The sequence below is a fragment of the Acinonyx jubatus genome, chromosome B2 (assembly GCF_027475565.1).
Source record: "Acinonyx jubatus isolate Ajub_Pintada_27869175 chromosome B2, VMU_Ajub_asm_v1.0, whole genome shotgun sequence".
Taxonomy (NCBI): Eukaryota; Metazoa; Chordata; class Mammalia; order Carnivora; family Felidae; genus Acinonyx; species Acinonyx jubatus.
In genome coordinates this window covers 55523705-55548791 of record NC_069385.1, presented here as the reverse complement: position 1 = coordinate 55548791, position 25087 = coordinate 55523705, and the positions used below count along the sequence as shown (strand labels likewise).

Sequence of the window (25087 nt, the reverse complement as noted above, 5' to 3'; positions counted from 1 at the left end):
ATTCATTGCCAAAACAAAGTTGATTCCTAACATTATATACATACCTTACAAAATAGGGTGCACCCAGTATTTTATACATTTTATTATGTCCTATAATGAGTTTAGTTTGGACTAAATACTATTATTTTAAATGTATTCAGTAGCTTTTAGTGACAAGTCATATATATAATGTACCCTACAAGGCAAAAAAATTAATCAGGATTTCTAAGAATCCTAAGGGTAACAATGAGAATAGTTACTAAATGTGAAATTATTCTAGCAGTGTTTCTAAACTTACTGATTTATAAATCAAAGATTTAAAAAAAAAATTTTTTTAACATTTATTTATTTTTGAGACAGAGAGAGAGCATGAACAGGGGAGGGTCAGAGAAAGAGGGAGACACAGAATCTGAAACAGGCTCCAAGCTCTGAGCTGTCAGCACAGAGCCCGACGCGGGGCTCGAACCCACGGACTGCGAGATCATGACCTGAGCCGAAGTCGGACGCTTAACCGACTGAGCCACCCAGGCACCCCTATAAATCAAATATTTAAATGCCATATGGTATTCTTTTGAGTGTAGTAACACCTGAAAATAAATTATTATAAAAATATGGGTGAGAAAACTTTAAGTTTAAAGTTCTTCCCCTTAACTCAATAAGGTTATGGAATTGTCTTCTTTCTCCTCCTACTTCCTAGAGATTAGAGAGCACTGACTGCTCTCTCATCCAACCTCTCCTTACATTTTGAGTGGACAAATATCAATACTTTTTATCTTGCAAAAAAATATGTAAAAGATGTTTTCTCAGAGTTTTAAAATCCTACATACAGATAATTTCACCTTGGGGTGCTTGGGTGGCCCAGTCGGTTAAGGGTCCACCTCTTGATTTCAGCTCAAGTCATGATCTCATGGTTCGTGAGTTCAAGCCCCACATCACGCTCTGCGCTGACAGTGTGGAGCCTGCTTGGGATTCTCTTTCTCTCTCATTCTCTCTCTCTCTCTGCCCCTCCTCTGCTTGCTCTCTCTTTCACAAAAATAAATGAACATTAAAAAAAAATTTTTCACCTTAAAATAAATGAAAAAAAATGCTGGCTAACAGCACAATACTGTAGGGAAAAATCTGAGGTGTATATTAACAAAACCAAGAAGCTAGTTTAAGAAAAAGAGCCATGTTTTTGTGGCTCTTTTTCTTGTTTAGCTTTCACTATGGCTTAAAGCTAGTCAAAATGAAGTATTTTTGGTTAAATATTTTATGAAATCAACTCCAATTAAAAATACAGTTTGGGGTATTTTATTGATATCCTTCTAGTGGGAAAGAAATAAACTATATGTCAAAAAAGCCCAGATATCAAGGATAGCCTTAATTCTAAAGGGACCCTGTGACAAGAAATGCTTATTATACAGAAAGATACTCTGAAGATAATAATCAGGACTTGAGGGAACACACTGTATCTTAGATGAAAAAATTTGTTTATTTTGCACTCACTTTTTAAATTAACTATTTCTATTCTAGTTTTGGGGTTAAAATCTTGCAACTCTCTGCATACGAATTAAAATACTGGCATGGTTTAATAATTGTAAATGTGATTTTCACATAAAAGAATTTCTGAATCTTTGACAGTTTCTACAGCAATCAAAGAGAAGAGACATGAATAATAAGAAATTAGCACTGCTGTACAGCTATAGTCACTTCTCTGGTTCAGACAAGAACATCTCTAATATACAGAATTCTGACATCCAGAAGTCATTACCACAGTCACTAACCAAAACTGGTCTGCATTGGCAGACACAGAGTAAACAGAAGGTCAGGGGAGTGGGGAGTGGAAGAGTGGGGGAGAAGGGGCTTGAAATTCTGAAATTTTCAATAAAGTTAATGTCTAGGTCTTTGTTAAAAAGTTAGGGGCGCCTGGGTGGCTCAGTCAGTTGAGTGTCCGACTTCGGCTCAGGTCATGATCTCGCGGTTCGTGAGTTTGAGCCCCGCGTCGAGTCTGAGCTGACAGCTCAGAGACTGGAGTGTGCTTCAGATTCTGTGTCCCCTTCTCTCTCCGCCCCAACCCTGCTTGTACTCTGTCTCTCTCTATCTTTCAAAAATGAATAAACATAAAAAAAATTTTTTTTAAAGTGCATGAAAGAGGTATCTGGAAACAGGTAACACACTGGCCAGTAGCAATTACAAGTTGTTAAACTAAAATGTAAATCTGGCCATCCAGACCCTACAAAGATAATGAAGGAATGGGTCAGAGACTAGGTCAATTTAAATGAGAGGGAAGAGAGAGGAAAAAAGGGCTAAGATATGCAGAACTAGATCAAGTGCTGCACAGTGGAGAGGGGGATGAAAGGAGGCAAAAGAGGGAAAAGGAAAAATATAGAAGACCGTTATTTAAAAAAAGTCAGCACTTCAGTCTTACTGAAATGATAGCATACTATTGATTCATTTGTCACTTAACAGCCAGTCACTACAGCAAAAATACAATGAGAGCCATCCAAAAAAACGTAGGGCTAAGTCTACAATAAGAAGTTCACATGGTTAAATTTATAGATAAGAGTTAACTGGTTAAAATAACTTTAATTCACTTATATGCCAAATTCCTTTTGTTCCAAATATACCCTAAATGAGTCCCTGTAACAACTGAGTATAATAGTTCTCACGGGTTGGGCTGGTGAAACAGATGAGAAACTTCATCAACGGGTTGGCCCAGGCTATGAACCTTTAAACATATCCTGCAAGGCTGCTCTGATGACAATGATAATTCATGTAAAGTACCCAGCACAGAAACTGGGTATTCCATAAGTGGTCACTGCTACTCTGAAGGAAAAGCAGTTGTATCCATCACTTCTCTCTAGAGCAGTGGTTCTCAAATGGGTCAACTTTGCCCCCAAGGGAATATTTTGCAATGTCTGGAGGTATTTTTTAATGTCATGATAGAGAGTGGGGAGTACTGTGTTACTGGCATCTAGTGAGTGGGGAGAAAGACCAGGAATGCTGCCAAATGCTCACAATGCATAAGACAGCTCCCTCCCTGCCGCTGCCCCAACACCAAGAATTATCCACTCCAAAATATCTATAGTGCTAAGGCTGAGGAGTCCCACTCCAGTGCAGTGGTTCTCAAACTTCAGTGCATCACCATCACCTGGAGGGCTTGTGGATCCATAGACTGCTGGGACCTTTTGTTGGAACCCTAGAGTTTCTGATTCAGTTGGTCTAGGGTACGTTTCTAATTAGTTCCTAGGTAATGCTGATGCTTCGGACCCAAGTGTCTACACTTTGAGAAACAGTACTCTTAAGAAAAGTAATAAGGACAAAACAAAAAAATGTTAGGAAAGTAAGTACCTCTGGGGTTTTCTGTTCTCTTAAGTCATGAAATATCTTAAGTTTCGAAACAAAACATTCACTTAAAAACAAAATAAGTTGAACTATATATGCATATATTGTGTGTGTATAAATTTTTTCCAAGAGAAACCATGCTGTAAATTCAAATAGTAATGACAGGTCATGGCTCCAACAGTGAAAATCATTTACGAGACAGATGTTTGTTTGCATTTCCTCTACATGGTGGAGGAAAAGCTTCTTAAATCTTTCCACACTTACATTATAGGAAAAAAATGATAGTATGTTAGCAGGTATAAATTTTTAGAAAGTTTTTTAACTGGATGAAATATAAATAAAATAGATGATAGAGCAATCATTTCATTGTAGATGATTTGAAATTAAAAGCGCATTAAAAACTAAATCTTTGTGATCCTATAATGCTAGGAATTCACCAAAACATTTTCAATTATTATTCAGAGTTTAGATAATTAACCTAGTCATATTGATTTATCATATATCAACTGCATCTCATGTATTCTCTACCACCAACGAACGCTGGGACAGATGACCATTCACTGTTAATAATGGACTGTTGTCAAAAACTTTTGTTAGGATTATCTGTAGGATATTATGAAATAACTGTCTAAATGTTTTCACCAAGTTTTATTATTCATGATATTCACTGCCAACACTACCCAAAGAACTGTAAGAGGCTATGATCCAAATTATTACCAAATGTATTTATTCATTGGAATCATGCAATTTCTTGAGCAATCTTTCTCCAAAAGCCTAACAAAGTATCTGTATAGCTTTATATTAAAACGCAAATACAAAACCTTTTTAGATTTCCATCATTATTTTTAATTGCAGAAAGTAGAACACTGAGAGACTGATTTAAAAGATGTAACATAATAGAGTAAAAAATACCTGACTGTTTCACAGTAAAACTTAATTGAATGCTCAAGCAGGTTACAAATCTGCTTTAAGCAACTTTCTCACAAAGTTGTAGATTCTGGAATGCCACACACACAGCTTTAGGCTGAACTTACCCACCTTACTGTATGGCGGGCAAAATACTGGAAATGACAAAGTCAGCTGTATGCAGAAAGGAAAGCACACAATGGTTAGTGGGTATAAAGAACTGCCAAACATCAGGAATACATGCAATTGCTCCATAGTTCGCGGCCGTGTGTCACTGGGGACACTGACTTAAAGGACAAATAATAAAGATGGCACCTGTAAAAGTAAACGAGTAGGAAATGAGAACCTGCGGCATTCAATGCAAACTTATTAAGCCGTCTCCATCCGCTGCCACACGCGCACAGTAGCAATAACTAACTCTAGCAATAGCTAACACAACACAGCTCCACATGAATGTCTCAGAGACATCTCAGATTTTCAGCCTCAAAGCTGACCTCCTCAGTTAGGGTTGGTTCCCCGCCCCAAACCTGTTCCCCATCTAGTTATTTCATATCACAGTATAAAGCAGCACTATCCATCTAGCTGTCCCAGTCAGAATCCAGAAATGATTCTCTCCCTTTTTTTCACCCCAACATTACAGCCAATCTAACAGATTCTGTCCATTCTACCTCCAGAATAAACCCCAAATTTACCGGCTTTCCTCCATTTCATCTTATACCTGGACCTACTACTACAGCCTCTCCACTTCTAATCTTGGCTCCTTCTTTTCCATCCTCCATTCAGCAGCCAGAATGTTCTTACATCCTCTTTGTATCTCATCACTCTCCCGCTTAAAAATTCTCCAGTGACTTCCCATCGCAGGTAACATCTAAATTATTTTCCTTGGCCTATACAAGGCCCTGCATCATCTAGCTCTTTCCCATCTCTCCAACCCCACCTCATGTCACCCTTCCCTCGTGGTCACTATTATCCACGACACAGTGGCCTTCCTCCAGTTCCTTAAAACATACCAAACTCTTTGTTGCATCGTGTCCTTGAAGCACGCTATTCCTGAAGTGGCAGTTCGTTCGTTCTCATCCTTAAGACTTCAGGTTAAATATCATCTCCTAAAAGTGGTCTTCCCTAACCACCTTAATACAAATAGGTCCAATCCCTCCTGGTATCCATTCTTACACTTTGTTTATTGCTTTCAAATAGTGTAAAATCAACTGCCAAAAGGATGTTTTGTATCCCAAGAGACTTATGAAAACAAGTAGATACAAGAGTGTCATTTTTGCTACACAGAAAAAAACAAAAGTGAGACTATAAAGGTAGAGGGAAAATAGACAAGAAGGCTAGAGAAAAAGAGGTATGCCAGAAAAAAACCCTTACATTATCTGTAATTTCAAAAAGCTACAAACAGGATTATATTCTTTGAAACTACCCAGCATTCTCTCACCTCAGGCCTTTGCCCTCGATGGTCCCTCTGCCTAGGGAGGTATTAACCCCAAGATACAGCATAATGCTGCTTTGGATCTTTATTTAATGTCACCCAATCAGTGATACCTTCCACAACCATTCTATTTAAAATAGCAACGCCCTATCCCCACACAGTTCTCTCTCACCTTTCCCTGTTTTATTTTTCTCCCACAGCGCTTATCATCATATGACACATGAAGCATTTTACTTATGTATATATGCTTCTTGTCAGTCTCTCCCACTAGAATTGTGGCTGCATAAGGGTAGGAATTTCAGTCTGTTTTATCACCAGCATAGATTCACTAACTACTTGTTCAATGAATTAGCGTGAAAATGATACCCATAAAATACGGACCAAGTTATATAGCAGGAATTAATTCGTTAACCACACTGCATTCAAAGACATGCCTCTAAAAAGAAAATCTGTTATAGTCTTACTTAAAATCTTTCAGTGGTCCCCTATCTACCCCACCTCACTCTCTAGGGATTAAGTTCCGTATCATTAAAATAGCCTATAAGGTCCTGAATAGACAGGGTCTCGGCTAACTTGCACTGTCAGGTCTCTGCCTAGTTTGGACTGTTACCTACTAGCCACTCTCGGTCTTGATCACCATGCTCTCGTCAGAATGGCCTCCCTGAGCTCTCAGAACTTATTAAGCTCTTTATTGCTTCTCTGCCCAACCCGGTCATTCCCTGTGCCTGGAACACTTTCATCACAACCACCCTGCTTTCTATCCCTTCCTCTTTCCTCCACAACTCAAGTTATAAATGTGATAATTATTTAAAGGCTATCCGTTTAATGTCTGGCTCGTCTAACAGACTGTAAGCTCTGAAGAAAGGACTCTGCCTGTCACATCCACCCCAGGGGCCCCTATGCCTAGTGCAGTGCCAGGCACATGACAGGTTCCTGTAATTGGCTGAACCAAACTACCAGGATCTGGGCATGACTCTCCTATAATGAATGTTGTTTGCATGCCTTCATTAAATATCAGAGTATAAAATCTATGAAGAATATAGATCTATAAACAATATCTGTGGCACTGTATGAAAGGATAAAAATTCCTATAAACTGAACGTGGGGGAGGGACGAGAAGTAATAGAGGAAACAGATTGGCCACATATTGATAACTGCTGAGGCTGGGTGACAGGTATGTGGGGGCTCATTATACTATTTACTCTGCTCTTATTTACACAATGTAAACTCAGTGTTCTCACAAGTGGTAAAAATCTGAATTTTGCTAAAGACAAACAGAAAGCTTACCAAATATCGACCTCTTGTTCAGACAAAAGGTGCAAGAGAAGTACTTATGCCTCCTCTTAGGAACCTCCTTCCATACCACCTACACCTAGAACAGCATCTGACACTGTAACAACATCATAGAAATTGAAGCTTCAAGATACACAGCTCAATCTTAAAATCTCTTCTCTCTCTGCTTTAATACTCTTTCTATGACACCACACTTATTTCTGGAAAGTTACCTTCCACTCAAGTCTTGCTTCAAAGGGACAGGGAGGGAGAGGGAAGAAGGGAAAAGGGAAAGAGGGGAACAAAGAGAGGGGGAGGGGAGGGGAAGAAAGAGAGGGGGAGGGGAGGGGAAGAAAGAAAGAGGGAGAGGTAAGAGAGAGAGATCATCAATAGTAAATCTCCTTCCAAGAAATCCTTTGGAATCAATTGAAAAGATCTAATCATTAGAATTCAGGTATATATGATTATGACTTTATAGTCCTTGAATGTGAGTTTCGTGAACTCTTACCGCATTCACATTTATAAGGAACTCCAGCTTAGAGAGGAAAGTGATCTGCCAGACCACACAACTGGTAAGACATAAAGATCAGGTCCTTCTCAGACCAACAGATCTTCAGTCCAATACTTATTCTACCACATGCAACTGATAAAAACAAAGCAATGCAATTACAATCCAACTGCCTCTACCATACAAGCCTCCAAAGAGTTAAAACCATTGCATTTATCTTTTACATCACCTAACAAACAAAAGTATTTTCTCTTTTTAATAAATTTTTTTAATGTTTATTTATTTTTGAGAGACAGAGCATGAGCTAGGAAGGGGCAGAGAGAGGGAGACACAGTCTGAAGCAGGCTTCAGGCTCTGAGCTATCAGTACAGAGCCCGACGCAGGGCTCAAACCCACAGACCTCGAGATCATGACCTGAGGCGAAGTCGGACACCTAACTAACTGAGCCACCCAGGCGCCCCCAAACAAAAGTATTTCCAAAATGTTATGATTTGTTTTAAAAATCACCTTTCAGGATTCATTATTTCCTCTTAAAAACCAGTTTTAGGTTAAAATGGCTCACTACCAAATAATGGATTACTCTAAAAAATTACTTAGCTCAAAAGGATTAACCATACTTCAGAAACAATGTAAATTTTCAACAGATTTAGCAGTCAAAACTTAGATTTATTTGACGGACTATGGAATTTATTTAATGCTATCTTTTCTTTTTTAGTGTATTCAAAAAACCAATGCCGAAAACTAAGTCATATGTTAAAAATATATTTTGGAGATTTCTTCAAATCTCTAGCTTATAAGAAAATCTCTAGCTTATAAGAAAAATAGCTTGACATTTAATAGAAAATAGCCTGCACATGTAGTGACAACAGCCTCATATATAATAAAAATGTTACTTTCTTTTCTTTTTTGTGGTCATTAACGTGGTTTCACAGGGAGGTTAAATACTCTTATATCTAAAATGAAAACCCATAAAAAACACTGAAAGGCACAGTATGTCTTAAATGAGTTTTCTTGGTTTCAAAAGTTTTTCTTATTTCTCTTTCACACAGATCTGAAAAATTAAAATTAGCATTTGAAAGTATTCAAAAACTGTTTAAATCGTTGTTTAGTTGTTAGGATCTACAGGTGCAGTTCTGAATGAAATACATTTACCATCTGCTATGTCTCAATTCTGACCAATTGACAATTATACAAATCAAAAGGTGAAATATCTTTGTTTTTACAAATTAATAGGACCTTCTTTTGGACGGAAAAGTTCTTAAACATAAAATCCATTTCCATAAATAAATTCAAACAAAATACTTCCTCCATTTTACACTAGTATTAAACTATTTATAAAAGCCTGTTGATATTATTTCCTTACAGTATTAAAAAGGAATAAATAGCCATTCAGTCAATATTAACTCTGTCTGCTCTATGCCTAAGACTGGACTAGATGGTAGGGATTACAAAATGTATAATACACTCCAACCAGGAGAAATTTATATTCTAGCAGAATTACATAAATCATAACTATATGAGAACATGATAAAATAGGAGAGCAAAAATGCATATGGGCAGACAAGGAGCCCTGACAGCATGAAAACATGGGTAGTTCTGCCTCCATGTGGCTATAAGCTTCATGCAGACAGGGTCCATGTTTGTTTTATCACTGCTAGATGGTCACTAACTCCTAGTAGTGTCAGGAACATGTTAGATCTTCTTTAAATATCTGTTGGCTAAAAAAATAAAGAAGACTTCACATAGCAGGTGATGAGAGAAATAAGCACGAAAGCACAAGTAGGAATTAGACAAAAGAGAAGGAAAGGGCATTTTAGGCAGAAGGAACTACTAAACCCATCTTTCATCAATTTACTTTAATGTAGGTAACATTCAGCCTTTTATCCCCAGATAGATTTCCTACAGACAGCCTTTACTTAGCTAAAAATTTCCTAAATGAATAGTTTAGATTTTAAAAAGCAGAATAAATAAACTACCAAGGTCTCCAGTACCCACAGGATACCACACAAACGATTTTGAGTGTAAGTTCAATCATTACCAGTACAAGCAAGACAGACCAAACAGAATTGCTACAAAAAATAATTTAGGACTAAAAATAAAAATGGAAGAATACATTTTAACCACATACCATTTCCAGTCAGATTTAATGAAATTCAATTTGAAAAGTAATTTAATAAAATTTAACTTAATAAAGCTAACTTTAAAACAGTCATATGTCCAAGAAAGAATATGAGCTAAGACAAAAATAGGAAAAGAGGTATTTTACGCCAAAAAATAGCAATGAAGGCAGTTATTAGACTAAGTCTGATACATTAAGTTATACCAAACTCTGAATGTGACATTCTGAGTCATGCTTTAGGTCAATGATAAATACGAGCTGTTGGTTTAGTCAACCTTCTGTGAGCTGGCAAATGCTTTCTAAAGCGGGCAGAGCAAGTAAATATTTTAGGCTGTGGGCCACATGGTCTCTGTCACAACTATTAACTCAGCCATTGTAGCATGAAAGCTGTCACAGACAATACACAAATAACGGGTGTGGCAGGGTTCTAACAAGTCTTTATTATAAAGACTGTTTTTATAAAAACTGGTGGCTGACCCATGACCATAGTCTGCCAACCCCCTGTTCTAGGGTCTCAAAGTGACTTCTCAGTAATTCTTTTCAAGACAGCTTTCCTTCCTTTCACACACTTTCCCATAAACTGTGTAAGTGTTTCATTAAAGCCTCTAAAGACACCTATAAGAGAACATAGCAGATATGCTCATGTTTTACATATAAAGAAACTGAAGCTCAAAGGGATTGAATGAGTTGCCCTATGGAGCTGCTAGCTGCTAGGAGAGTTGAGACTAAACAACTCCTAACCAGCCCCTCACACCCAAGCCTCCAATGCCCCAAGTGAAACATTTTAATCATCTTTAGAATCTGCTGCTGAATCCTTGAGCTCTCTCTACAGCAGGCTCACCCAGTTCGCAACAGATTTCAAGAACACCTACTTGAATGCCCATTTAGATTATTTACTTCACTTCTGAAGCCAAATTATTCTCAGATCCCTGCTCTCTTGACAAGATTCCAGGCTTCTTCAACTTAGGTTATCTTCTTATTCACAAGTCTCCTACAATTTCAATTCATCTTCAAATAGCCAGCAAGAAAAAGGAAGAAATATATCTTAAGGGATTGTAAACTCTCTTAAATATTTAATAGGAATTTGTATACTCAGTAAGATAAAGAAGGGGAAAGGCTGCCTTTGCAAAACTTACAATCTAATTAAGAAATACCAAACATACAAATATAAAACTAAGGAGCAACTCATTGTAACTCAAATCTAAGAAATTAAGAGAAATGACAAAATTTAATTTACAATACACACTGTCATAAAGTATGTACCTTTTGCACTACTGAAGTCTCAGATAATGCCCTGTTTTGTATAATAAAAGTTCAATAAATACTACATGACAACAAACACCTCTTTGCCATGGTAATAGTATAGTCTCAAAGATAAAAATGGATCACAGTTTTTAAAAATTACTAAAATTATGTTTTCAAGGGTGGAGTCGGGGGGAGAAAGTGGGTCTTCTATTTTATTCTCATTATTGCCATTAAATTCCAGCTTATTTTGGACTAATTTCCTATCTAAAAACAACTATATGGACAAATACAGGCAAGCCTTGCTTTGCATAGTAGTGCAGGACTGTCAAAGTCACCATGAAACCGTGCAAAGTGATCTTAATAATCAATGGTGTGGTCTTTAAAAATTGTCAAAACATTAAAAACTCTCTTTCTTGGGGCGCCTGGGTGGCGCAGTCGGTTAAGCGTCCGACTTCAGCCACGTCACGATCTCGCGGTCCGTGAGTTTGAACCCCGCATCAGGCTCTGGGCTGATGGGTCAGAGCCTGGAGCCTGTTTCCGATTCTGTGTCTCCCTCTCTCTCTGCCCCTCCCCCGTTCATGCTCTGTCTCTCTCTGTCCCAAAAATAAATAAACGTTGGAAAAAAAAAACAAACAAAACAACTCTCTTAGTTATAAATGCGTAAGAAAATGAAGTAAACAAAATTAATTTATTTAGTATACTGGAATTTAAAACATGAGAAGCGCTGAGAATTCCAGCATCTTATTTATTATTCTGTAAAAAACTAAAGCACAGTTTGAATAGTGCTTGCTTTCTTGACATAGAGCTTACAAGCGAGCATCTTTCCTAAACCTTGGCAAACTGTCACATGCCTTTCTGGGTCCAGATCGACTTCATCATTTGCATTTCATCATTTGCACTTCCAATGTCATGAAACATTACAGGAACGTGAGCGTTCCTGTAATGCTAAGTTTTTTGCCAGCATCATTTTGCCAGGGATAAATTCACCCTTTTTGTCACAATCACTTTCCCCATTTATGCGGAAACGTTCACCTTCGCCAAGTTCCTGTGGCTGCATATCTAGCATCTCAAAAGATGGTAGTGTCAACACGCTCACAGCCCGCTGTTTCTTTTACGATTCCATTATTCCTGTAAAATCCCACGACCAACATTACCACTTTCTGTGGATTTGCTACACTTTCATCTTTCTTGGCCAATTCCCTCTTTCAATTATCCACTTTTACAAAATGTTATATGGGCTTATCACTGGAGACAAGGAGGGAACACAACTACATGCTTTGCTGTCTGTAAGTAAACTAAGTAACAGGTGAGTAACGATGACTCACTGACAGACACTGAAGGAAGTGATGTGACTGGTCTCTGATCATGATGCATCTATGCTGGTAAATGATTCATGGACTAAAGAGCTAGCAATAAAGTTTGTACTTTATGTAATTTCAGTAACTATATGAAAGTAAGTGAAATTTGAACCAGATTGTTAAGGACCTAGTATTATTTAACTAAAGCATATTAACTACTGGACCCATGCAAAACAATTGCTGCCTGTAAATAAGACAACTGGGGGGGCAATCAATGCAGGCAAGATTAAGAAGATGGGAGAATACAGAGGTGAGCTGCAGATTCCTCTCAGCTTTTTCCTTGAGTGTATTTTCTAAATCCCAGCCAGGGGAGAGAGAATGCAAGCACGAAGCAAGTCATACTGCTCTGAGAAAGCAAGGGCTGGAGTTTGTTCCCTAGCAGGGGGAGGCACTTTGGTATGCACACAGGGTGTCCAGTTGCAATTCCAGGAAGATGACTAGCAACGAGGGCACTTTCTCCAGAAGCTAAACACAAGAGGTTTGTAATACGAGCTGGTGTTATGGGCAAAGCAACCATGCCAATACTAGCGAATCCATGAAGAGAAGGATGTTGGAAGAATACGATGTTACGGATGGGTAAAGGCAGCTACTTTTGTAGCTAAATTTTGTGTGTAGAGGCTGGAATTTAAACTTGTACCACCAATCCTAAAACGCACCAACTATTCACAGGGTTACAGTTATTTCATACTCTAAAAAGTGGTATTCTGAAATTAAACGGTGTTATATTTACCATTTTGTAATCCCATCCAGAGCTGCTTATGATCTTTTTTCTGCATTTCATTGATTACTTGACTTTTATGCTTTAATGCATCAGCTTCTTTCACACAAGACATAAAATGAGCTTCAATTGCATCCTTAGATGGACAGTGCAGAAGGTCCTTTTCTGGAAAACTCTATCGAAGGAAAAAAATACACATATAAAACAGGTACACATATTACAAAATTAGCTTCGTAAAGAAATGCATCTCCCTCAACTATCCAATTATTTTTAGCAAACCATCTGTTAACTTCCCAATAAAGAGATTTCAGTACAATTCCAAATACTCTTTAAGTTAAAAATATTTAGCTACCTGGTGTATTTTGTACTTTTTCTAATAATCCTTATGTAACATTATGTTTAAAACAACATAAAAGAAAGCTCTGAAAGAGTAATAATTTCAAAAATAGCCCTCTGGCTTGGCCATACCTAGTGCTGACAGGAATGTGGACTACAACTCACATACACAGCTAGCGAGGATGTAAAACAGTGCAATCACTTTGGAAAACAGTTTGTGGTCATTTTTTAGAAAAGTAAACATACACCTTCCATCTGATCCAGTCATTCTACAACTAGGCAATTACCTAAGAGAAACAAAAACACTTTTCCATACAAAGACTTGCATGTGAATATTCACAGTTGTCTCATTTCTAACAGCCAAAATCCAGGAAACATCCTAAATGTCACAAGTAAATGAACACATAAATTGTAGTATAAACTTATCAAAGTGTACATTTTTAATATGTACAGTTTGCTGCATGTCAATTAGACCTTAATGAAGCGGTTAAAATGCAGCTTTTAAGGTCAACACCAAAATTTATATCCTACATGTCACTGAATCTTTTAGGCAGGTGAGGCAAAGATCACTAGACAGATAAGCAGTTATGTGAATTAGATGACTACAGTTCTTTTCACTGAAAAAAAAAAAAAGAGAATAAGAGCCAACACTAATTGAACACTTACTATGTGACAGACATTGTACAAGACTTTTCATATGGACTATGTAATTTAATCTTCATAACCACCCTTAAGGTAAAAAACTACTGTTATTGCTACTTCACAGATTAAAAAATTTTTAATTAACTAATTAATTAAAAAGATCAGGGAGTAGAGAGAGTCGCACAGCTTGCAAGTGGTCAAGCGAGGAGTAGTCTGACTCAAGAGTCCCAGTTTTTAACCACTATGCAATACCACTTCCTCCATAAGACCTGAATACTTAAGGTAATGATTATATTCGAACATTATTTTACCAAAAGTCGTTGTATAAGTCCTTTGGTAAAAACTGAGACAAGTAATAATGGCAGAAAAAAGCACTTAGCGATAGCCTACTCGGATACTATTAACAGCAACATTCAACTACCCCAATCATGGAAAGCTCCTGAATGACAAGGAAATTTACAATACATGCCCTCCTACCAAAAGAAAAGGCACCTTACTACCCACTGATATTTCCTAAAATATATATTTTTTTAATGCAAATAGTCATACCTCCTGTTCTAATAAGAATTGGACTGCACGGATCTGCTGAGTAAAAAGGTAAGGCATTATTTAACTCCCCACTGGTCACAGCTGCCTGGAGAAGAGACCAGCTGAGACAATCAAATTGTCTCTCTAGGTACAAAGGGATTTTTAGATTCATGGTGCTATTGAACCAGAGATCCATGAAGAACAAAGACAGGGATTTTCAGACATAGGCACACAAAGGCAAAGATGATGAGAAAATATAAAATTCTGTAAAAATGAAAAGGCAAAAGGAGAATAGGAGAGAGAGAAAGGCAAAACTACAAGATGGGAGAGGGTATGGATGGCAGAGGGAGGGTCCCTGCCTTAATCAGCTTTACAATCCACTGTATTTGTTCTGCTTAGGCTAGATTGAAGGGAGTTGTCCTGGTTTCCTGACCAGGATAAACAATAAAATGTACATCATATCAATGCTATGATATTCAAATGGATTAACATTATAATAATTATTTCTATTTATGAAAACTTTAACTTTGTTATATTTGGTCTCTAAATTTAGAATGGCTTTTTCAGATACTGTACAGTTCTCTGTGCCACTAACTGTCCATTTTGGTGATGTATGAGTGGCAGCAAATAAGAAAGTTCATACTCCAAAGTAAATATTACTTTCATGTAGCTTGAATTTATGACCTATTTAAGCTTACATAGTGTTAGAATTTCTTAAAATTGTGTACAATATGATTATGAAAAAAGGAGTTAGGATCTCTCAAAAACAATGGTTTGAGAAATCAAAGGGAAAAATCCCCCATTTTCTAGTGTTGCTTCAGCATAGGCGGCTAATCCCCTCAATGGCTCCTGCAATCAGAAAAGATACTGAAGCTTTGCTCTTCCCAGATTTCTATTGTTCTGCATGTTTCTAAACTTAACCAATTTGCAGACACGCATAACTGATAGCTGACAATCATAAATGACTAGTCTTTATTGTAAATGAGGGGTCTATCAAGAGTGCAGGTTTTTATATATGTATGCTTCGAGAGAATATTCTATATCTCTAGGAGGAAAGTGAACTATTTAATAAAATGAACTCAAAGGAAACATGAAAGCAGTAACAGAAAGAGGAAATATCTACACAGGCAGTCACAGCAACTGAATCAATCACTGCAATGAATAAAGTGACAGATGTTTCAGCCAAAGCCCCCTCAGCTCCTGCTCATGAGATGTTCTTCCTTCCATGATTAGGTTGTGGTGGGGTGGGAAATCTTTTTTTAAAAGCTTCACAATAAAATTCCAGACAGATTCTTGATTCATTACATTTCTAATATCTTCTTACATACATTAGCAGTTGTGTATAAGTGCATTATCTTCTCAGTCCAAACAAATTCTTGCAAATACAGGTAGAGTCTGACACCATGTTTACTTGCTTTCATTAATCTTTCAAGTCAAAATGGCTGATAAACTTATCTAATTTCACTTAAAAAAATTTTTTTTAATGTTCATTTATTTTTGAAAGAGACAGAGACACACAGACAGAGACAGAGAGCGAGTGGAGGAGGGACAGAGAGAGAGGGATACACAGAATCTGAAGCAGGCTCCAGGCTCCAAGCCGTGAGCACAGAGTCCAACACTGGACTCGAACCCACAAACCGTGAGATTATGACCTGAGCTGAAGTCGGATGCTTAACCAACTGAGCCACCCAGGCATCCCAGTCTAATCTGGAAAATACCACTTACTTAGATATTATCGTCAGTGTCCTTTAATTAAAATATTAATCCAATTTAGATGGTCTAAAATAGATACATAAACATTAGATAACCAAACAACACTGAACTGAAACTACTCACAAGTGAAAAAAAAAAGGCTTTTCAACTTATTAATATTTCAAGCTTGACACCAAAAGCCAAGGCAACAAAAGCAAAAACAAACAAGTATGACTAGAACAAACTAAAAAGCTTGTGCACAGCAAAAACCATCAACAAAATGAAAAGGCAATCTATGGAAGAGGAGAAAATAACTGCAAATCATATATCTAGTAAAGGAATAATATCCAAAATATATTTTAAAAAATCATACAATTCATCAACAAAAAACAAACCATCCAATTAAAAAATAGACATTTTTCCAAAGAAGACCTACATATGACAGACACAGATGCTCAACGTCACTCATCATCAGAGAAATGCAAATCAAAACCACAGTGAGATATCACCGCACTCCTAATAGAATGGCTATTAACAAAAAGACAAGAAATAACAAATGTTGATGAGGATGTTGAGAAAAAGAACCCTTTTGTACTGACAGCAGGAATATAAATTGGTGCAGACACTATGGAAAATACTATGTGGAGGTTTCTCCAAAACTTAAAAACGAAATCACTATCTCAGAAAGATATCTGCACTCCCATGTTCACTGCAGCATTATTTATAGTAGCCAGGACATAGAAACAACATTACCGTCCTTGGACAGATGAATGGGTAAAGAAGATGTGGTACACACATAATAGAATACCATTCAGCCATTAAAAAGAACAAGGTCTCTGCATCTGTGACATGGATGGACCTTGAGGCATTACCTAAGTGAAGTAAGTCAGAAAGAGAAACACACATACCATAATGATCTCACTTATATGTGGAATCTAAAAGGGGCGGGGGGCGGTAAAGCTCACAGATACAGAGCATAAACTAGTAGTTGCCAGAGGCAGTGGTTGAGGATTACACAAAGAGAGTGATGGGGATCAAAAGATTAAAAACTTCCAGTTATGAAATAAGTAATAATTAGATGGGGGTGTAATGTACAGCTCGATAACTACAGTCACTAATAGTGTATTGTAGGGGTGCCTGTGTGGCTCAGTCGGTTAAGCACCTGACTTTGGCTCAGGTCATGATCTCACAGTTTGTGAGTTGAAGCCCCGCTTCAAGCCTCACTTCGGGCTCTGCTCTGACAGTGTGGAGTCTGCGTGGGATTCACGCTCTCTCCCTCTCTCTCTCTGCCCCTCATGGGATTCTCTTTCTCTGCCTCTCACGGTATTCTCTCTCTCACTCCCTCTCTGCCCCTTGCTCACTCTCGCCCTCTCTCTCAAAACAAATACTGTATTGTATATTTGAAAGCTGCTGAGAGTAAATTTTAAAAATTCTCATCACAAGAAAAAATGTGTAACTATGTATGTGACAGATGTTAACTAGTGATCTTCTTGCAACTTATACAAATACTGAATCATGTTGCACACTCAAGAGTAATATAATACTATATGTCAATTATACCTCAATTTTTAAAAAATACTGTAAGCTCTATTAAGAGAGGAAAACAAAAAGTCTCCATGTGATCCAAAAGAATCAAACACCCCCTTAAAAATGCAGCAGTTGCTAATACAGTGTTACAGACTCAATGTTTGTGTCCCCCTAATATTCTCAGGCTGAAGCCCTAATCCTCAATGTGGCTGTATTTGGAGACGGGCCCCTAAGGAATCAATTAAGGCTAAATGAAATCATATGGGTGGGACCCTGATCCAACAGGACTAGTGTCCTTATAAGAAAGACAGCACAGAGCTCACTCACTCTCCACACACAAGGAGGAAAGGCCATATAAAGACACAGAGAGAAAGCAACCATCTGCACACCAGGAAAACAGCCCTCACCAGAAACGGAATCCTGCTGGACTTTGATCTTGGATTTTCCAGCCTCCTGAACCGTGTGTGAGAAAATAAATTTCTCTTTTTAAGCCATTCAGTCTGTGGTATTTTGTTATGGCAAAATAACATACATAGCAATGTTGTTTTATTTGACTGTTGAGTCACCTCTAATAGCACACTCCGCGTTCTTACAGGGAAAATATAAGGCCATAGTTTAAAAGACTTACTTTTATAAAATCTTAAAATTTCCTTCTAAGATCACTTTGGTGTGTGTGCATGTGGGGATCGAAAGGGAGGGGATTTTTCAAATATATCTTTTAAAATATAATTTTCAGGGTGACAGAAGGATATGCCATGAAAGTTAATGGAACCAATGCTAAAATCAGCACTAAAATTGGCTAAACTTTCTTGATTTTCTTAAACCTTTTTAAAGACTTTATTTTTAAGTAATCTCTATACCCAACATGGGGCTTGAACTCACAACCCCAAGATCAAGAGTTTCACACTCTACCAAATGAGACAGCCAGGCACCCCAATTTTCTTAAAGCTTCTAATTTTACCAAATCAAATCTACAAACTTACCTTCAACCAATCATCTCCTTCCCTCCTGGTACAATCTAAGGAGTATCTACCACCCTATTTGCTATATCCCATCTTTTTGAATCTTTGAAACTCAATGCAATTAATTATTCCCCTCTTCCTAGAAATCATTTTTAACGATTTTCTCTCTAATCACTGTTTCCCATTATTTGTTCCTAAAAATAAAACATGCACCCAAAGCAAAATTAAAAAAAAAAAAAAGAAAAAGAAAACAGATGAACATAAGGGAAGGGAAGCAAAAATAATATAAAAACAGGGACGGGGACAAAACAGACTCTTCAACATAGAGAACAAACAGAGGGTTACTGGAGGGGTTGTGGGAGGAAGGATGGGCTCAATGGGTAGGAATCATTAAGGAATCTACTCCTGAAATCATTGTTACACTATATGCTAACTTATTTACATGTAAATTAAAAAATAAAATTAAAATAATAATAAAATAAAACTTAAATTAAAAAAAAAAAAACAACCCAACTTCCCTCTGGTTACAGTCGTCTTTCTTCTTCCCTTCAGAGCCAACCTTTAAGGTGACCAAGCTGGCAGTCAGCTCTTATTATCCATGTAATCTGTCTGCTACCCTCACCACTCTTGCAAACTGCTCTCTTGAAGGTCAGCAATGGTACCTTTCAGCCCTTGTTTTAAGCTCTCACCAAACATCTAGCATCTTTGAATACACTCCTTGAAGCAGTCATCCTCAAGTCTGTGATACCACACTTCTCATTTTTCTCTGATCTTCTCTCATTCTCATTTGCAAAAAGCCTATTCCAGCGCCATTCCTTAAATGCCGGTATTCTTCAAGTTTCTAGCCTAGGACCTCATTGCTTTTTTCATTCCATACTCACCCTCATAGGCTTTCCTACTTCCACATCATTTATGGACTAATAAGTCTTGATATCTGTCCCAGCCAAGATCCTTCTCATGACAAGGATGCATATGCTCATTAATCTAGTAGATATATCGGTAGGCATATGAGACTTCAGCAAACCCAAAAGAAATGTCCTCTTGACTCCTCCTCCCCACCTCCCACATTCAGTCAAGTTCTACTGAGTCCACATCCCCAATAGATCTGAATCCATTCACTTTCAACATCCCCAGAGCCGCTTTCCTAGTACAAACTGACATCTGATATTTCTGAGAAGCCTTGAAGCTGGGTCTCATGCCCAAAGTCCTAAGCCCTTTAATTCGATTTTCACGTTGGGAGTCACGGTGATTTTCCTAAAATACAAATCAGATCTTCTCACACTCAGCTGCTCTGCTCTACTTTCAGGAAAAAAATCAAACTTCTCCCAAAGCCTTCGAGGTTCTGAAAGACTTACATCTCTGCTAACCTCTTCATCATAATCTCTTGCTCCCACTTCACATACTCCATTCTCTTTCCCTTCTCCCACACACATATTCTCTGCTCCGATGATCTTGATTATCCATCACCTACTCATTCTCTCAGCCTTACTCCCTCATTTCTGTGCCTCTACACAAAACATCTCCTCTGCCTAGAACCCTCTTTTTCCTTGCCTATCACTTGAACACTTACACAACTACAAAAATATCCTCCTCCTTCTTCAGGTTCAGATTTACATCACCTCCTCCAGGAAATTTTTTACATCCCAAGTCTGGGTTAAGTTCACAAAGTTCATATACTTAACTCTATACTTACATTCTTATGTCACACCACTTTTAACCTCCACAAGGCAGAGACCATGACTGTTCTCACCTGTCCTTTCTCAGTAAACTTTTTAAATCAAGTCAGTGTTACTGATTCACACAGAGTGAAACGCAAAAATTTTAAGTATACAGATAAACAGTTAAATCTGCCCAAATAAGATACACAATATTACTGTCACTACACCCAAAAAGTTCTTTGGGGCCCTTTGCAATCAGTTCCCCCTCATTTTGACCCAGCTTGTCTGATTTGTAACACAAGATTAGTTTTGCCTATAATACAATCACATACAAATAGAATCATAAAATGCAGTATTGTATAATCCAGCATCTTTTACTTAGCACAATGCTTTTGAAATTCATCTGTTACTGCATGTATAAATAGTTCCTTTTTGCTGCGGAGTAGTATACCACTGAATTGTTAAACCGGTCCGTTCATCCAAAATTCTTACATTAAGATTGGATCCAGATTGTAGCCATTATTAAGAAAGCTGCTGTGAACTTTAGTGTACAAATATTTTGTGAACATGTTTTCATTTTTCTTGGGTATTTACCTTAAAACAGAAATGCTGGATCACAGAATAAGTTTATGGTTAACATTATTTAGAAACTGCCAAATTATTTTCCAAGGTGATACCACAATTTTACACAACCACCACCAAGTTATGAGAGTTTTGGTTATTCCATGTCCTCAAACTTGGTGCTGTCAGTCTTTTTAATTTTAGTCATTTTTTTTTTGTTTTAAATATGGAATGCTTCACAACTGTGTGTGTCATCCTTATCTCCTCTCATTCCAATTCCAATTTATACACTGCCAAAGTAAGCATTCATTGTGGTTTTAATATACACTTCCCTGATGACTAAAGGTGTTGAGTGCCTTTTCATGTGCTAATTGGTTATTCATATATACACATACACATATTATGTGAATACATATGAATAATTTATATGTATGTATATACACATTTGTGTATATACACCATTCAAGTTTTTTGGATTGGTTCCAAAGCAAGTGATATATTAGAGAACAATTTGAGGAATGTGAACTTCATATTTGCTTTTGTAAATACTGTCCACCAGAAATGCTAGGTGAATAAAGAAACTGCACCCAGCTAAACTGAGCCACAAAATACACAAAACACACACACTTCGGCAATGCACCTGCCTCCTCGATTCCCGTTACAAGCTACACTCATCCACATCTGGTGTTACGGTTTTGTCTGATTTGAAACAACTTTCCTTCCACCACTTCACAATAAGTGACAGGCTGCAAACTCTTCCAATGCTCATTTCTACAAACCAAACTTCCAGTCTTTTTCAATATAAAGTGCCATATTTATTGTAGTATTTATGTACTTAACCATTTAATATATGTAAAACTGTGCTTTTATTAGGTTCCTATATTTTTTTGTCACTAATAAAGTTTTCAGTTTTGTGCCCTTAATGAATTTTCCCCCAAGCCCTGTGATTTTTAACAGCATATTGTTTTTTAGGAATACATATTTTGCAGTAGAGTGAAACTGCCCGTAGAAGTGGTGGGAATAGACATCCTTGCCTTTTTCCTGATCTTAGGGTGAAACATTCAGTAAACCACCATTTAGCATGATTTTAGCTATAGGCTTTTATACTTACTCTGTGTCAAATCAAAGAAATTCCCTTCTATTCCTAAATTTGCTAAGTGTTTTGAGGACAAATGGATACTGAATTTTGTCAAAAGCCTTTTTCAGCAAGGATCTATGTGACTGTATGATTTTTCTACCTTTGTCTGTAAATGTGCTGAATTATATGTATTCATTGATATTTGAAAGCTGAATCACCCTTGTATTTCTGGGACAACCTCAACACAGTCGTGGTGTATTGTCCTTTTCCTATATTGCTAGATTCAGTTTGTTAGTATTTTCTTGAGAGTTTTTGCATTTATGTTCATGAGGGATATTGGTCTGTGTTTTGTTTTTTTTTTTCTTTTAATATCCATTACACATTCTGGCATCAGTTACTCTGGCCTGTTGAGCAAACTGGGAAATATTCCCTCCCTTTCTATTTTCTGAAAAAAAAAGTCTGTAAAGATTGGTACTATTTATTCCTTAAATATCCGATAGAATTCACCAATGAAACTTTACAAATTTCACTTTACAAGAAAGTTTTTTTAATGACAAATCCAACCTCTATACACATTTAGGGGTTATTCATATCTGCTATTTATTGTGCCAGTTTCAGTAAATTGTATTTTCACTGAGTATGTCAATTTGTCAAATTTGCTGGCATAAAGTTGTTCATTTTATTTCTCACTATCCTCTTAATAGCTATAGGATCTGTAGTAATATTCCATTTTTCATTCCTGATATCAGTATAAATTATGTTTTCTACTACAGAAAGTTTGTAAGTTCCTCTAAGCTTGGTTTTATATGAAGCTCACAAACTTTAATTATGTTGTGTTTCCATTATCATTTAGTTTGAAGTATTTTTAAATTTCCCTTGTGATTTCTTCTTTGACCCAGAGTTAACTGAGGATTCAGTGACCCTATCCTGTAGACAACTGTGGTCATATATTTTATTTCAATGGTAGTATTAACCCTTCTGTAAAATTCTATCATTCTTATTTTAAACAGTCATATCCCTTTTAAAGCAGTTAAAGGAGGTAATCTTTTGTATTTACCATTTTATTAGCCATTTCTGGTATTCTTCACTCCTGTCTGTAGCTTCTTTGAGTGTCTTAAGATGTCACTGTATTGTATTTTGATTTCTCATAAGACATCATCCATCATTCATCATTCATCATCATTTACTGTTCTCTTTTAGGTCATGTTTCTTTTTTTGTAGCAGCTTTCAAGATTTTCTATATATTACTGGGTTTCAGAATTTTGATTATGATATGCCTAGGTATGCTACATATTTACTTGCTTAGAATTTCCTGAGCTTCTTCCAATACACAGATTGTTTTCTCCCCCAAATACAAAAAATCATTAACCATTATTTCTTTTTTAGAAACTGAGATATAATTCAGATGATATTTGCTTAAAAATCACCATTTAAAAAAGTACATTTCAGTAGTTTTAAGTATATTCACAAGGTTGTACAACAATCACTACTATCAAATTATGTAACTCCAGAAAAACCTCGTATTTATAAGCAGTCACACTAATTTACTTTCTGTCTCTAGATTTTGCACATTCTGGACATTTCATATAAATGCATCCCAATGTGTATACAATATGCAGTCTTTTGTGTCTTCCTTCTTTCACTTAGCATGACATTTCAAAGTTCATCTATGCCATAGCATGGATCAATACTTCATTCCTTTCCATGACTAAATTATAGAGTTGACCCTTGAACAAGGGGTTAGAAGTGCCAACTCACATCCCTCCCTATGCAGTTGAAAATCTACATGTAACTTTTGACTGCCCAGAAATTTAATTATGAATAACCTGATTGGAAGCCTTACAATAACATAAACAGTCAATCACCTATTTTATGTATGTTTTGTATACTGTATTTTACTATAAAGTGAGCTAGAGAATAGAAAATATAAGGAAAAGAAAATACATTTATAATACTGTAGTATGTTTATAAAAAACAAACAAACCTGTATGTAAGTGGACCCACGCAGTTCAAATCCATGTTGTTTCAAATTGTTATTTGAACATGTTATTTGAACATGTTGATCCATGTTATTCTATTGTATGGCTATGCATTTTGTTTATTCATTCATCAGTTGATAAGCACTGGGGTTGCTTCCATTTTTTGGCTATTGTGACTAATGCTGCTATGAACATCCATGTGCAAGTTCTTACATGGACATATGTTTTCAATTCCCTGGGGTAAATAACTATGACTGGAATTGGTGGGTCATATGGCAAGTCTATGTTTAATCATTTGAGGAACTGTCAGACTGGTCTCCAAAGCAGCCACATCATTTTACATTTCTAACAGTAACATGTAACATATGAGAGTACCAATTAATCCACACTCTAACACCTGTTATTATCCAGCTTTTTGATTATAGTTATCTTAGTGGGTCAAAGAGAAAACTCAATGGTGTCTTTCTTTGCCCTTCTTTAATAACTATTCTGAGCATCATTTCACATGCTTGTTGGCCATTTATATATCTTCTTTGGAGAAATGTCTACTCAAATACTTTGCCCATTTTTTGTTTGTTTGTTCATTTTTACGCTCATTTTTAATTGGGCTCTTTACCTTTTTATTATTGAATTCTAGGAGTTCTTTATATATTCTGGACACTAGACCCCTCTTAGATAAGATGATTTTGCAAATATTTTCTCTTATGGGTTATCTTTTTACGTCCTTTGAAGCACAAAGGTTTTCATTTTGATCAAGTCCAATTTACCTGTCCCCCCCCCCCAGCTTTGGTTTCAGTGTTATACCCAATAATTCACTGCCTAATCCAATGTCACAAATTTATTTATTTTTCTGAAAGTTTAATAATTTTAGTTCTTACATTTATGTCTCTGATCCATTCCAATGTATTATTATTTTTTTTTAATATACAGTCACTTTCATTCTCTTACATGTGGGTATCCAGTTTGCCAGCACAATCTGTTGAAAAACTATTCTTTCCCTCACTGAACTGCCTTGGCACCCATATAGAAAATCAACTGCCCACAAATTTATGTTTTAGTCTTGACTCTCACTTCTACTCCACTGATTTATGTCTGTCCTTAGGCCAATACTATGGAGTTTAGGTTACTGTAGCTTTGAAATAAAGAAATGGGAGTCTAATCGGGGCACCTGGGTAGCTAAGTCAGTCAAGCATCCGACTCTGGATCTGGGCTCAGGTCATGATCTCATGGTTCGAGAAGTCGAGCCACACGTCAGGCTCTGTG

At 36.8% G+C, this 25087-nt stretch overlaps 1 protein-coding gene and 1 long non-coding RNA gene across 5 annotated transcripts in view; both read right to left on the bottom strand.

The window, feature by feature from the left end:
* ATG5 (autophagy related 5) overlaps window positions 1–25087 on the bottom strand; it is a 128781-nt gene that overhangs the window by 64943 nt on the left and 38751 nt on the right. For all 4 annotated transcript variants that reach the window (XM_015076643.3, XM_015076645.3, XM_015076644.3 and 1 more), the window contains one exon: window positions 12874–13036. In XM_015076643.3, the coding sequence (XP_014932129.1) occupies window positions 12874–13036 (163 nt within the window). The remainder of the gene's footprint in view (window positions 1–12873; window positions 13037–25087) is intronic.
* On the bottom strand, window positions 303–12867 carry LOC128315563 (uncharacterized). Its single transcript, XR_008298431.1, has 2 exons — window positions 11425–12867; window positions 303–11191 (listed from the first exon to the last, which is right to left on the bottom strand). It is a non-coding gene; the product is annotated as an uncharacterized LOC128315563 (long non-coding RNA).